The following is a 15351-nucleotide window of genomic DNA, read 5'->3' as shown; positions in this document are numbered from 1 at the left end:
TGGAGGCACCCATCCGTTGCCCTGACATGTCATCTCAGGAGGTATGCTGCCTGCCAGGGGCCTGTATCCGAGATGTTACAGAGGCACTGTCGAGGATTATCCGGACCGCCCTCTGACTACTACCCCATGCTACTCATCCATGTGGGCACTAATGATACTGCGAGGTGTGACACTGAACGGATCAAGAGTGATTACAGGGCTCTGAAAGTACAGGTGTAGGAGTTTGGAGCTCAGGTGGTATTCTCTTTGATCCTTCCTGTCACAGGTCGGGGCCAAGGCAGAGACATGTGCATCCTGGAGGTGAATGCCTGGCTGTGAAGATGGTGTTGCCAGGAAGGCTTTGGCTTTCTCAACCACGGGATGCTATTCCAGGGAGGACTGCTAAGCAGGGATGATGTTCACCTTTTGAGGAAGGGGAAGACTGTATTTGGATACAGATTGGCTAACCTAGTGAGGAGGGTTTTAAACTAGGTTTGACAGGGACAGGTGACCAAAGCCCACGGGTAAGTGAAGAACATGGAGACCTGGGAGATGGGTCAGAAATGGGAGGGAGTGTGGGCTATAATAGCAGAGAGAAAGGAGGGACAAGGCAGAACTGGGAGGCAAGATCAAATCAATATCTTAGATGCCTATATACAAATGCAAGAAGTATGGGTAATAAGCAGGAAGAACTGGAAGTGCTAATAAATAAATACAACTATGACATGGTTGGCATCACAGAGACTAGGTGGGATAATACACACAATTGGAATATTGGTATAGAAGGGTACAGCTTATTCAGGAAGGACAGGCAGGGGGAAAGGGAGGAGGTGTTGCCTTATATATTAAAAATGTACACACTTGGACTGAGGTGGAGATGGACATAAGAGATGTGCATGTTGAGAGTCTCTGGGTTAGGCTAAAAGACGTAAAAAACAAGGGTGATCTCATGCTAGGGGTCTACTACAGGCCACCTACCCAGGCGGAAGAGATATATGAGGCTTTTTTTAAACAACTAACAAAATCATCCAAAGCACAGGATTTGGTGGTGATGGGGGACTTCAACTATCCAGATATATGTTGGGAAACTAACACAATGGGGCACAGACTATCCAATAAGTTCTTGGACTGCATTGGAGACAACTTTTTATTTCAGAAGATTGAAAAAGCTAGTAGTGGGGAAGATGTTCTAGACTTGATTTTAACAAATAGGGAGGAACTGGTTGAGAATTTGGAAGTGGAAGGCAGCTTGGGTGAAAGTGATCATGAAATCATAGAGGTCATGATTCTAAGGTATGGTAGAAGGGAGAACGGCAAATTAGAGACAATGGATTTCAGGAAGGCAGATTTTGGTAAGGTCAGAGAGCTGGTAGGTAAGATCCCATGGGAAGCAAGACTGAGGGGAAAAACAACTGAGGAGAGTTGGCAGTTTTTCAAAGAGACATTGTTAAGGGCTCAAAAGCAAGCTATTGAGCTGAGTAGGAAAGATAGAAAATATGGCAAAAGACCGCCTTGGATCAACCAGGAGATCTTGCATGATCTAAAAATAAAAAAGGAGTCATATAAAAAATGGAAACTAGGACAAATTACAAAGGATGAATATAGGCAAACAATACAGGAATGCAGGAGCAAGATTAGAAAGACAAAGGCACAAAACAAGCTCAAACTAGGGGGAAGCAGTAACAGGAAACTTGGAAACGCCAGAGATGCTTAATGACTTCTTTGTTTCAGTCTTCACCGAGAAGTCTGATGAAGGAATGCCTGACATAGTGAATGCTAGTGGGAAGGGGGTAGGTTTAGAAGATAAAATAAAAAAAGAACAAGTTAAAAATCACCTAGAAAAGTTAGATGTCTGCAAGTCACCAGGACCTGATGAAATGCATCCTAGAATACTTAAAGAGCTGATAGAGGAGGTATCTGAGCCTTTAGCTCTCATCTTTGGAAACAGTGAAAACAGTGGCTTTTTGGACTAACCTGTAGATGCCTCCTTGAGATGAGACAAGTTTTGAGTGTGCCTTTTTTTCCCTGAAAAAAGGATCATAGCCTACTTGGCTGAAAAATGTTGGCGAGCAATACCAGCCTATGGAATGAGTGCTTTGAATGTACGCATAACACTTTTGTTTCCAATACTGCATCTATTTGCTGCTTTTTTAATCACCTGGAAAGCAGGTAACAAGCAGAAGCTGCTGGTGGTAGCGAACTGACCAAGCATCCTTCTAGGCAGGGGGTAGAAGAATCAGGAAGGAGGAGGGAGCTGTGTTACAAAGGTAACTCCCTCCCCCACTCCCTGATGCAAAAGACATTAGGGAGTGGATCTCTAGGGAATGATACAGGCTAAAGCTGTTCATTTACCAATATCCTCCTTTCACCCCTAACTGAGCCATGGTCTGTCTCAGTGTATCTGAAGCTTTCATGTAGTAGGATGGGAAGCAAATTAGAGAAGAGCAGACCGAACCCCTTCTCTTTCAAGTGTGATTTGGAGAAGAGTATTTGCTGCAGAAATGCACTGTAGCATTTCATTGTCTTGAAAGCAAGCCAAAATCTCTTTAATATTTTATAGGATTATTCTCCTCTTTCATGTAATACAATTATATTCAGCTCATCTACTCTCACAGAAGAAAGCATATACTCAATTGTTTGTTCTCCCCACTGCATAAATATGAGCTAGTAAGTCTACAATATTGAAGTTCCTTGCAATTTCCTTCTCAAAGGGAAACTACAGACAATATAGACTGGAACAGAAGCAACAGATTAATTTGACAAGTTTAAACTAATAGAACAACACGGTCCATTAATAACTAAACACCATGTACAGCAATTGATTTTATATCATTGGACCTAAGCATGGAAAATCTTTCCTTTCAAAGAAAGCAATATTTCTGTGGGTAGTGTCTGTTTTGCATTCCCATTCTTTGGATAGACCTTCCAATGTCTGTGCATGCTGCTATCTACACTTTCTCATGGCACTGGATACTCGGGGTGGGGTTATAAAAGGGTCCTGTGTTCCTGACCATCTCAGAGGTGGGTGGAGGGACCTGGCCTGGATCCATAAAGGGACTTGGACATTGTGATTCTGAATGTCTCAAAGCTTAATTTTTAGACACCCAGGAAATCAAGGGAACAACACTGCAGTCTCCAAAGCCTGAGTTGGGTATGTAGGTTCTCTGGACAATGCACAGGAAGACAGAAGTAACCAAGAATGGGATCTACACAAGTTGGCATGTTAGCCAGGGAGCCACCTAAACTGGCAATAGGAGGTGCCAATGAGAGAAGTGAGTGCCTTAGGTCCTGCCCCTCTCATGGAAACAGGCACTGTAGGGTAAACTGAGGCAATCTAAGGTATTTCGCTAAGAACCCCTATTCAGTCCTAAAGTTTGAGACAGGCTTGTGAACTGAACAACACAGGATACGCAGATCAGCATGATCCTGAGAAGAAGGCATAGTCTCCCTAGTAACCACACTCCAAGGGGCCTCATCCAGATAAGACACTGGCTGGTACCAAAACAACCTAATTAATTTAGTGAGTGTGATATGTTCTTACTGTTTTCCTTCAATCCTAGATAATGGGCCTATAATCCAAGGACCACGCCAGTGTAAGGCAGCACCATCTCTCTGTAGACATATCATAACTCCAATAGACAAAGTTGCCATTAAATTGTCAGTTTGTTTATGTCGGCTTGTTTAGCGCGTTAGGCATGTATTATTGATAAGATGTTTAATTGGCAATGGGCGGAGATGCTACGTAATCTTTCTTAGGCTATTGGTTTACGTGCTCATTTTGTCTTGCTGCTAGAACCTATCAAATTGCTTCCCCTCCTGCCCGAAGCCCTCTGTATAATGTATTGTAATGTTTTGCTTAACCAGTGTGAGCCAGCTTAACCCCTTGTTGGCACTCCACCAGCGCTGTGTGTAATAAATCTCTTGCCTGTTTTCACTGCATCCAGAGTGTCCAGAACTTATTCCCAACAGGCACCTAAGTCAGGGCTGCAGAGACTCACCTAGGTTTGTTTGCTAGCAATTCACAGCTGGAAACTCCTGCCCTGAAATGAGACCGTGTTAGATATCTCAGTCACTTCTTGGGATCATGAGTTAGGGTTCTGCGCTACTTAACACACAAAGGCCTCTGGTCATAGTGCTGCCCATCCTATATGTTACAGCTCTCTGGTTAGAGCATTTGCTTGGGCCATGGGAGAACCCTGTTGACTCTCCTCCCCATTTGATGACCTAAGAGCTCTGAGGTAATTATAAGTGGGGCTCCCTCAGTCTTTCCAGCTATAGCTGTTCCTATGTGTATAAACAGTCATCGGAGCGGGAAACAGGACCCTGGGTCTCCCATTTCCCCGGTGGATGCCTTCACCACCAGGTTTTAATCTTTGTTTACCCACAGTGGGACAGCTTCAAGAGAGACTGGGAGACCTCACATATCAGAATATCTCCTGACCCAGAGGTTATAGCACTCTCCTGAGAGGTGGGAGACAGGATATCAACAGCAATCTTCTCATCAAATAGGTGGGGGGTATGTGTGGGAGGGTGGGAAGGAAGCCCAGAGCTCCCTCAGAGCTCCCTCATCTTGGATGAATCTTCTAACTCCATGATTCAGGAACCAAATTAGCCATCAATATTACCCAAAAGAGCCACAATAATGTGAATTCATTGTTTCATTTATTACAATGCTATATTCATATTTAGTCTTCTATATATTTAGAGAGTTTGTCTGTCTGTCTCTCTGTTTGATCAAGAACTCCTAAAATGGTAAGAGCTAGGACCACCAAATTTGGTACACAGCTTCCTCTTCTCATAGCTCAAATCAAGGTAAGAGTTTGGTTGTGCCAGAATAATGGGATATTCCTGGAATGGGATTGCTTCTTATAAAACCAAACAGAAATGATACAGAGTCATCAAAGTAAATATAATCTTCCAAACTGACATAACTAAACAAATGTTGAAAGAGGCTGAACCAAGATGAGCCGAAAACATAGGATGGACCTGGAATAGGATTGCGTCTCAATAAACCTTACAGAAAAGAAATGTTTTGGCAGAGCTAAATCAATGCTTAAGGTTTGAAAACGAGAAGACAATATTATTGGAAACCAGATTGACTATAACTGCCCCTTTTTTTGTTAAAACGTAGCGAATGATAAGAGGGATGAAGAAAAAATACACTTGATGGAATTCACATTTTAAAAAAATTACTAAAATTAACTTTATAAAAAATACTCTTTTTTAAAAAATACAATTTTTCAATAAAGCGTGTACATTTTCCTTTTATTTAAAAAAAACTGAGTTCAGAACTTGAGCAACACTGTAATTCTGCTAGATTTTTATATATAAAATGATTCTTACAGCAAAAGGGCTAAGTGTTACTATTTTTATCAGTTACAGTTGAATAACATAGTAAAAGCATCCTGACTGGTTAAAAACGTAAGTGTATTATTATATTAAATCACAGTGTTTTAAAGAGTTACAGGAGCTCCATAAAAGCCACTTGCATCTCCTGAACCCCGGTATCAGAGTATCATGGCTGAGCTCCGTGGTGTAAAGTGAGTGGTAGCAGCAACATCTCCCTCCCATCCCCAACTTTGAGTAGAACCTGATTCCACAGTTGCCCTCAAAGAATGCCTACCAGATCAGGCCTCCTTGGTTCATGGATCTCTCTGGGGCTGAGGCAAGAAACTGTTGCCTGGACACCTGGGCTATGTCTACACTGGCAGCTTCTTGCACAAGAAAATCTTGCCAAGGGTTCTCATGTGTGAAACTGCCATGTGTGAGATTTGCTTTTGTGCCAGAGCATCCATAGCAGTGTGGATGCTCTCTTGCACAAGAAAGCTCTGATGGCCATTTTAGCCATAGGGCTTTCTTGCACAAGAAACCCCTGCCACGGGTCCAAACTGCCGTCTTGTGCAAGAGCTCTTGCGCAAGAGAACTTACACCTGTTAGAAAAGAGAGTATCTCTTGCGCAAGAAGCCCTCTCTTACCACACCGAACTTAAATCTTCTTGCGCAAGAGCGGGCGGGCAGTGTGGACGCTCTGCGGATTCTTGCGCAAGAACGGCCATACTTGCACAAGAAGCCGCAAGTGTAGACATAGCTCTGGAGTGAGTCAGCAATGCACCTTGCCCAGAGATAGAAACTTAGGTGCCTAAGGAACTCTGACAGCAGAAATTTAGGTGCCAAGTGAGTTTAATCACTTACAAGATTATGTGGCAACTGAGCAGGAACGTAGTGGATAGTAAAAACCTTTGTCTGGGATCTAAGTACATTAGTGGATCAAGGCCCTCATCTTCAAGCTGGGTGAAATTTTTTATTATTATTATTATTTATGTTGCCCTGTGGGTCTTGTCTGTACTTCTGCTGCTCTAGCACAGCTGCACCAGTGTAGACGTGCTGCTGTAGAGCTTCAATGAAGAGCCTGCCTATGCCAAAAGGAAGGCTCCTCCTGCCACCATAGGTAATTAACCTCCCCAGGAGGTGATGGCTGGGTTGATGGCAGATTTCTTCTGTAGTGCTAGCACTTGACTACGCTGCAGTGAGGTTGGTTTCACTGTATCACACTGGGAGTGTGGATTTTTCATACCTGTAAGCAGTGTTGTTATACCACCCTAATTTCCTAAAGTAGATTAGGTGTCTGCCTCTCCACTTTCTTTCCAGCCTCCCCTGCCTATCTCAGTATATCATCTGATCAATATATTCATTCAGTCATCACAACTTCACAGGATTCCTAAATATCTTGGCATATGTCAGAGAAATAATCCACTAGGGGGACTCAACCCAGGTACTGATGAAAAACATGGCCTCACATTCTGAGTAGTTGAGAATGTGCTCTTTACTAAAAATGTTTTAAATTCTGGGTGATGTTGGTTCATGACAGGCCTTAATGACTGATCCTCCTTTAACCATTTGCCATGGGGATAAAATTATCTTAGATTCTCACCAAAACATTTTCCAAACGTGGTATGTGAATTCCTCCTTACCCAATTTATTAATATTCTTTGCAAAGCCTGGGGAAGCCGGCAGCGGGACAGCCCAGACGCTAAATTACAGCAATTACACTATCTACATCTCACTTTTTACTAAGCTATCTCCAGTGCTTCTTTTGTGTTAAAAAAAAAAATAGGTGCTGGTACTCCAGGGAAAAGTTGTTGAGCTCTGACTGGAGGTGTCGGTACTGCATCTGGAGGTGCTGGTACTACGTACTGGGCAGTACCATTACAAAAAAAGCTCTGGCTGTCTCACTTCAGTCTCTGAAGTGTGTTAGCTAGAGCTGGTCCTGAACCAAAATCGTGAATCCAAAGCCCCTTCCCTAGCTTGGAATGGAGATCCATGACCTGAAATTCAGGGCTTTTCTACATCCCTAGAATGGGTCTGTCCAAACCTTTGGCTCCAGACACTCCCAAATGTTGGGGTGCTCAAAATCTGGAGCAAAATATCACAAATCCACTCTGCCCATCTCCACATTCTCTGGTTTTACTGCCACATCAGTCAGTGTGAGCTCAGGAAGACCCTGACACTTCCTCTTTTTCTCACACACTGAATCCAGGACAGCTAGCTCTCCATTTCCTTATTCAAGAGTCTCATTAGATTTACTTATAGGGTAAGATGTACATTGCTGATGGGTTTCATCCCTCTGCTCCATTACCAGTATCTGGTCAAACAGAGCAGCCTTAAACAGGAGCCTAGATACAAACATATTCAGTGTTGGGTTTAAAAAGGGTCAACATTCAGATATGGCCCTGCCTCAGATAGCAAACATTCCTGGGTAAAGCCCTGGCTGCATGGAGAAGCAAGTTGGTCACTGCTGCCACATACTGACACTCTGGGTACGTCTAAACTACATGGCTCCATTGACAGAGCAATGTAGATTAGTGTACTCAAAAAAGGGAAATGAAGCAGCGATTTAAATAATCGCCGCTTCATTTAAATCAAAATGGCTGCCGTGAGGCATATAGGATCTGCTGACGAAGGGTTCTGGGGTCGGCAGATCCCCGTCTAGACTGCTGTGCTGTGCCGACAATCAGCTGATCGGCGCAGCGTGGCGGCCATTTTTATTTAAAAGAAACGGTGATTATTTAAATCACCACTTCATTTCCCTTTGCCATGCTGCCTAATCTACATGGCTCCGTCGATGGCGCCATGTAGTTTAGACACACCCTCTGGTGGGGCGGAAAAGTCAGTTCTGATGGAACATGCTGGTGTGATGAGGTCAGTGGTACTGTGATTACAGTGTCTCTTGCTGACACCTCCTCTGAATTGCTGTTGGCCAATGAGGGTGCAATATAAATGCATTATCAAAGTCTTAGCATTACACTATTTAAAAAAAGAAGGGGGACAACCCAAACTCCATTTTTTCCAGAGGAAAAGTGAGTAAACTCCATTGATCCTTAGTCAAACTACTGCCCTGGCCTCATTACTATGGGGATCATTCTGCCCTGTTTGTCCTAGTTCTTGGTTTCGTTACAAAGAATTTAGGTTTTTTTCCACTCAGAAGAAGAGCCTGGTCTTTTATACTCCCTTCATCCACTTGCTAGAATAAAGTTGGTTAATTGATTGCTGACTGGATCATCATTCTATAATTTGGAAGATGCAAGAGTTAAGAATTAGTGCATGTGAGAAGGACTTTCCCCCGAGGTCTTAGAGCCCTTTGTCAGTGGTCTGAAATTTCCTCTAGCAAACATACTCCATGGCTTTTATGACAGGGGACTCACGCGATACCCCATTTCTGATAAGACTGGCGTTATGATTGTGGCTTTTATAAGAAACTTCATTCTTTTCCTGTGGAACAAACCATACTGAAGTGATTATGTGAATATCAGCTTGGGTAGTGTCTGTCAGGATTCCAAAGCCCTTGCGTGAGTAAACTAATGGGTCAGAGTCAGGGGGGCCAGCAGCTTCTGCTGGCCTTGGGCACGGTGTAAGAGGACCCGGCTCTGTGCTCCAAAATGGGCAGGGCCTCAGCAGGCAGAAGGGGCAGGGCCAGGGCAGCCAGCCCTCAGTGCTGCTTGAACCATGGTGCTGGATCCTTTCCAGCCTTCAGAGTCATGCTGAGTGCATTGTACAGTGCTCCAGCAATGATTTAAAAAGCCCCAGGGCTCCAGCTGCTGCAGGAGCAGAGATGATGGCCAGGCTCTCCAGGCCCCCTTGAATTGCAGCTGCCCCTTTCCCATCCTCCATCAGCAGGCCTGGACAGAGTACTCACATAGTTAGGAATTAGCCCTAAATCACTGAGGGTATGTCTACACTACCCTCCTAGTTCGAACTAGGAGGGTAATGTATGCATACCGCACTTGCTAATGAAGCCCGGGATTTGAATTTCCCGGGCTTCATTAGCATAAGCGGGGAGCCGCCATTTTTAAATCCCCGCTGCTTCGAACCCCGTGTAGCGCGGCTACACGGGGCTCGAACTAGGTAGTTCGGACTAGGGTCCTATTCCGAACTACCGTTACTCCTCGTGAAACGAGGTGTACCGGTAGTTCGGAATAGGCACCCTAGTCCGAACTACCTAGTTCGAGCCCCGTGTAGCCGCGCTACACGGGGTTCGAAGCAGCGGGGATTTAAAAATGGCGGCTCCCCGCTTATGCTAATGAAGCCCGGGAAATTCAAATCCCGGGCTTCATTAGCAAGTGCGGTATGCATACATTACCCCGCTAGTTCGAACTAGCGGGGTAGTGTAGACATACCCATAGTGTTTAAGAATAAGGTGGCAAAAAAAAGTCAAGTATATTGAAAACAAAATTAAAAAGTTACTTTTTTAACACCTACCAACAGAACACCTTAACATTATAAACATTCATGAATTAAGCACCACAGCACTTATTTGAGAGAGGGCTAGATAAGCCACATTTCACTAAAGAAGAAACTTAAGCACACTGAGGTTGAGGACCAGAGTTCCCTGCTCTTATGTACTTGGGGTAATAGCTTTACTTCTCAAATGGGCCTGCTGAAAATGGACTACTAGCAAAGGACCTTATCCATAGTCTAGTAAAGTCAGAGAGTAGGTAAGGGTATTGGAATCTGTCCTGAAGTAGGCTGGCTTGAGGTCACATTGGAAATCCATGGCAGTGTTGAAAATAGCATCCTGCTACCCTTGGGAAACTAAGGCCAGGACTCAATTTGGGACCAAATAGAAATAAATGGAAAGTAGCCTCTTTTTTTTTTCTTTTGCTACACTGTGAAACCAATTGAAAATCCAGGTTAGAGGCAGATAATGTCACCAAAGGGAAATTACAAATTGGTATAAGAGTGTTTTGACTCTGAAATAGGCCACATTCTGCTTTCAATTACATTAGTCTGAAGGCAAAATAATGCCACTGAAACAGGTGGTTACTGTGAATGGATTGTGTTCCAGATGACATTACATTTTAGTTCATGTGGGAAAGGATGCAGAATCTCCTAAATTATCCTGCGGTAACTCTGGAGTAACGCCACTGATTATAGTGACATTTAATCCTGATTAACAATAATACAACAGGAAGACCTAGCCCTGCAGTCTACATGGGACAATTTAAACAGCCTTTGACTCACTGCTGTGACCATTAGTCTTCACTTTCACTTCTTGCACAACATTTTTCATTATCCACATGTCAGGTACCAGCGTCAGTCATTCCTCAGCCTATGTTCTATGGAAACGGCTGTCCCTTTCCAATGGTTATAACCATCTTGTTAGTCTTTAAAGTGCTACATAGTTTTTCCTTTTGTTTCAGCAAGATCAGACTAACACGGCTACCTCTCTATTACTAAACCAAAACTAAGCCATAGAGAGAAACTGACTGGTCTGTGCTAAAAATAAGGAGCTAAGATGCAGACCAGTGTGCTAGACTGTAACAAATTGATCTTATTTTTACAAGTAATCCTGACTCCTAGAGTTAGAAACTTTTGAGGTGAGGTGAGCATTAACAAGGTTGCAAGATGATTACATGTGCAGGAGGAGGTACATTATAACTAGCTGTTGCTGCTATTGCAGAGGAATGTATGGCCAGCTATCATCAGAATTCTATCAATAAGGATGGCTTTGGAGAAAGGGTCCAGCTTGGATTTGAATCCTTCAGCTGCGCAGAAGTCTCATGCCTCTCATAGCCAGTGGTGGAGCAGTGAAGCTGTATTTTCTGCTGTGCTCTTTTGAGGAGAGCTTGGCTGTGTTTAACTCTCTGTCACAGCAGCAACACCAACTTAACCAGAACAAAACCTAGCAATGCAAGTCGGTTTCACAGAAGCCAGCAGCAGCTTAAATGGAAGCAGAGAAAGGCTGGATTTTACACTTGTAACTTGCACAGAAATAATGACTTTCACTGAAGTGATGGAGGAAGAGGAATGGGGATCCTTCCACTATTCCTTTAAGGTACAGACAACATGTTTTACTGTTCTCACCTGCTTGCAGCTCTCTGCATTCTCAGTAGGGGTTTTGGGGGTTTTTTTGCGGGGAGGGAGGTGGGAGAGGCTCAGATTATTTATTTTAAAAAAAAGCTTCATACTATGAGTTTATGCCTAAAACTTGTGGTTGGCTTTGTAAGGACTATTTCCTGTATTAGGCTGTTACTGAGGAGCCCCACATAGTCGAAGCCCTAAAGAGGAGCCCCACATAGTCGAAGTCCTAAATGATTTGTAGTAATGCATGTGCTGCATTCCTATGAATGTCACGTCATTATACAGATAATTTTTCATATAAGTAGCTTTTTATTTGAATTAAGTCTCTCAGCTATGCTCTCTCTGACAGCCATCCCCTGAATATGCAGAGGCTGATATCTGCCCCAGCAACATGTTGTACGCAGATAAGAAAAGTTGTTTGTAATTGTGAATGGAGCTGACTGGATTTTGCATTTTGAGGGGCTGTGAAGAGGAGACAAGTTTGTTCTTAAGAATGTAGCAAGCATGACAGTGAAAAGGATGTTGCGAATGGAGCTGATAACATGAATGCATTTTGGCAAGTGCAGCAGTTTGGATGGGGAGGCGTGTTTCTAGTGCTGTACCATGTGAATGTAGGGGACAGGGTTTCGGGAAGTATGTGTGTGAGCAAATGAATGACATCCTTAAGTTAGATTGCTTTGGCTGATGTCTTTTAAAAAGCACTTACATTCAGGCTGCACACCTGCCATGCTTCTGTTATGATGGCTGTGGGATCATTCAAGTTCTCAGTATAAAATATGCACGTAGAAATATATGCAGTGCCTGGATGCCTGTGTATTTCTATCTTAGAAAGAGATCTCTGTGTCATCATGAACCCAGGCAAGTAAACTGAGGTACTTGTTTATATGATGATGCGGGAGCTATAGAGGGATATGTTCTGGGGCAGAGTCTGATCACCGAGAGACCAGTGTAGAGTTGGTGCAACTTCAACAAAGTTGGTGGAATTATTTTAAATTTCCCCTAGTGTACAAGAGATTGGACTGTGGTTCTTGTATATAATCCAACTGGAACCCTCAAACAATCTATAGCATATAACTTTTTTGTGTTAAGTTTGACTTTGGATTTCCTGTGCTACGAGGGAAATAAAGCAGAGGAGGGACCTGAACTATTCCTTGCACTGATAATAGCATAGTACTGAAGTTTGACCAGGGAATAGTGCTGTTGAATTATTGATGATTAAATTCATACAAAAGAGCAAATAAGCAAGTTCTGGGGAAGAAGCAGGCTGATGGAGAAGAAAGGAACCTGAAGAGATATCACAATTGGAATTTCATGGGCATTTTTACAGAGTTCTTACAGAATTAATCCATAGGTTATAGTCCAATTATAATTATATATAGTCTGTACAACTGCAAGACTTAAGCATAACTTTCCTGTGACCAGGCTGCAAATGGACCTCCATGTGTATCTTGAAACATACTGGCCCACCTTACCCACAGACTCTACTGTTGGATCTTCCACACTGAGTGAGCAGGTGTTTAGGATCCTACTTCACATTGATTACAATGGCACTTACCTTGTACCAGCCATGCAGGTGTGCACCTTCGCAGAAAGATGAGTGGGGCTTTTTTTTTTAAACCAGTCTCATCCAGTAACTGGTTCTTCTGGTCCCAAAGGACCAGCCACACACCCAGGTCAATATATAACTCAAAAATCATGCTGTTGCCAATCCTTTAGTACATAAAATATAAAAGGCTTATTTATAAAAGAAAGATAAGAGTTAAAATTGGTTAAAGAAATCAAGTACATACAATTGCAAAGTTCTTGGGTCAGGCTTGTAACAGTGAGTGAATAAACTGCTGGCTTAAGTCATGTCTGACTACTTCCAAGTCATTGGAAGGCCCTCCCTCTCTTAGTCCAGAGGCTTGAGCAGGAAAGAAGCAAAATGGAAATGTTTCCAAGGTGTTTCATAGCTTCTGACAAGTAACGGGAAACTCATTCCCAGTGTTGCAAATCACTGGTAACAAAAATGGTATCTGGAGTCACTAGGATTTAAGATTAATCAGGGGTAGTTTGAGTTGCGAGACTGAGATCTCCAAGCCCAAATTGGATTCACACTGAATATGTACATTGGATTATAACCTATCAATTAATTCTGTAAGGCCTCTTTGCAACTACAAAGCTCAACATCTCTGCGATTAATCTGATCTCAGAACTGTATCTTTTCTTTTTTAATTTTTGATTTAGTTAGTAAGAATTGACTATAAGCATGTATTTGGGGTTAGAGCTGAAATATTAATTGATCTGGGAGGTAAGGTGTCAGATCCTTTGGTATCAGTAGAACTTTTTTATATGATTGAAATATGCAATGATCATCTTATTTAACTTGAGTGTCTGGGTGGAGGCCTAAGGCTGGGTGGCTTTAAGGGAACTGTGTTGGTTTCCGGGTAACCAGTAAGGTATTATAGAAGCGGTTTTGTGCTGGCTTGGTAAATCCAAGTACTTGGCTATCCACCAGCTTTGGGGAATGGCTTCCCCATTCTTTGTAGTTCACCCTATGTGAGTGACCTGAGCTGGTTCCCCTGGAATCTCAGTCACATTTGCAAACCAGACTACTCCAGTATTTCTTTTCAAAGTGATAAGCAATTATATTCTTGATGGCCTCTACATTAACATATTTTATCTAATGATAATCAGGCTTTTCTTCTTCTTTGATATTGCCACATATGTAAAAAGAAGTTCTTGGCACTATAAAAAAAAGTTTATGTAAGAGAGAGGGTGCATGGCATTTGCCACTTATCTGGTTTGTATAATTTCCCTTGATGCAAATGCAAACATGCATGGGGCTACTTAAATATGATATGCAGGCAGTCCCCGGGTTACGTACAAGATAGGGACTGTAGGTTATGTTCTTAAGTTGAATCTGTATGTAAGTCGGAACTGGCATCCAGATTCAGCCGCTGCTGAAACTGATCAGTTTCAACAGCGGCTGAATCTGGACCCCAGTTCTGACTTACATAGGGTATGTCTACACTAGAAAGTTAGTTCGAACTAACGGACGTTAGTTCGAACTAACTTTCCTATGCGCTACACTAGCGCTTCGCTAGTTCGAATTTGAATCGAACTAGTGGAGCGCTTAGTTCGAACTAGGTAAACCTCATTTTACGAGGACTAACGCCTAGTTCGAACTAGCTAGTTCGAACTAAGGGCTGTGTAGCCCTTTAGTTCGAACTAGTGGGAGGCTAGCCCTCCCCAGGTTTCCCTGGTGGCCACTCTGGCCAACACCAGGGAAACTCTATGCCCCCCTCCCGGCCCCGGACCCCTTAAAGGGGCACGGGCTGGCTACGGTGCCCGTGCCAGGTGCAAGCCTGCCAGCACCCAGCCAGCAGACCCTGCACCTGGCACGGCACAGAGCCACCCACCCGATGCCCCCCAGCCCACCCCCTCTTGCCGGGACCAGGCTGGCGGCTCCCGGGAGCTTGCCCTGGACCGCAAGAGGCGGGCACCTTCCTGGGCTAGTGCGGACATCGTGGACCTCGTCCACAATCTCCGCACTAGGCACAGGAAAGTGGCCGTCTAGGGCAGGAGAGCTGCCAGCCTGGCCACCCAGGAACAGGTGTGCATGAAAATCAAGGGGGTCCACTGAGACCCCCGACACTGAGCCCTGAGCTTACAATGGCCGTCCTGGGTCAGACCAAAGGTCCATCTAGCCCAGTAGCCTGTCTGCCGACAGCGGCCAACCCTAGGGACCCTGGAGGGGATGGACCGAAGACAATGACCAAGCCATTTGTCTCGTGCCATCCCTCTCCAGCCTTCCACAAACTTTGGGCAGGGACACCACTCCTACCCTCTGGCTAATAGGACTCCATGGACCCAACCTCCATGACTTGATCTCACTTCCCTTTAAACTCTGTTCTAGTTGTAGCCTTCACAGCCTCCTGCAGCAAGGAGTTCCACAGGTTAACTATTTGCTTTGTCAACAACAACAACTTTCTCTTACTAGTTTCAAGCCTGCTACCCAGTCCTTTCCTTTGGT

The 15351-nt window shown here is 43.8% G+C and overlaps 1 protein-coding gene across 2 annotated transcripts in view; it reads left to right on the top strand.

Moving 5' to 3' along the window:
* The first annotated feature begins 11135 nt into the window (after window positions 1–11135).
* Window positions 11136–15351, top strand: part of NPSR1 (neuropeptide S receptor 1) — a 97647-nt gene continuing 93431 nt past the window's right edge. For both annotated transcript variants that reach the window (XM_089775994.1, XM_075919805.2), the window contains exon 1: window positions 11136–11310. In XM_089775994.1, coding sequence (XP_089632120.1) covers window positions 11164–11310 — 147 coding nt within the window. In that variant the 5' untranslated portion in view covers window positions 11136–11163. The remainder of the gene's footprint in view (window positions 11311–15351) is intronic.

Source organism: Pelodiscus sinensis, chromosome 2 (assembly GCF_052426305.1).
Source record: "Pelodiscus sinensis isolate ZL-2025 chromosome 2, ASM5242630v1, whole genome shotgun sequence".
Classification (NCBI taxonomy): Eukaryota; Metazoa; Chordata; order Testudines; family Trionychidae; genus Pelodiscus; species Pelodiscus sinensis.
Note: the sequence above shows the minus strand (reverse complement) of the source record. Positions and strands in the feature narration are given on the sequence as shown.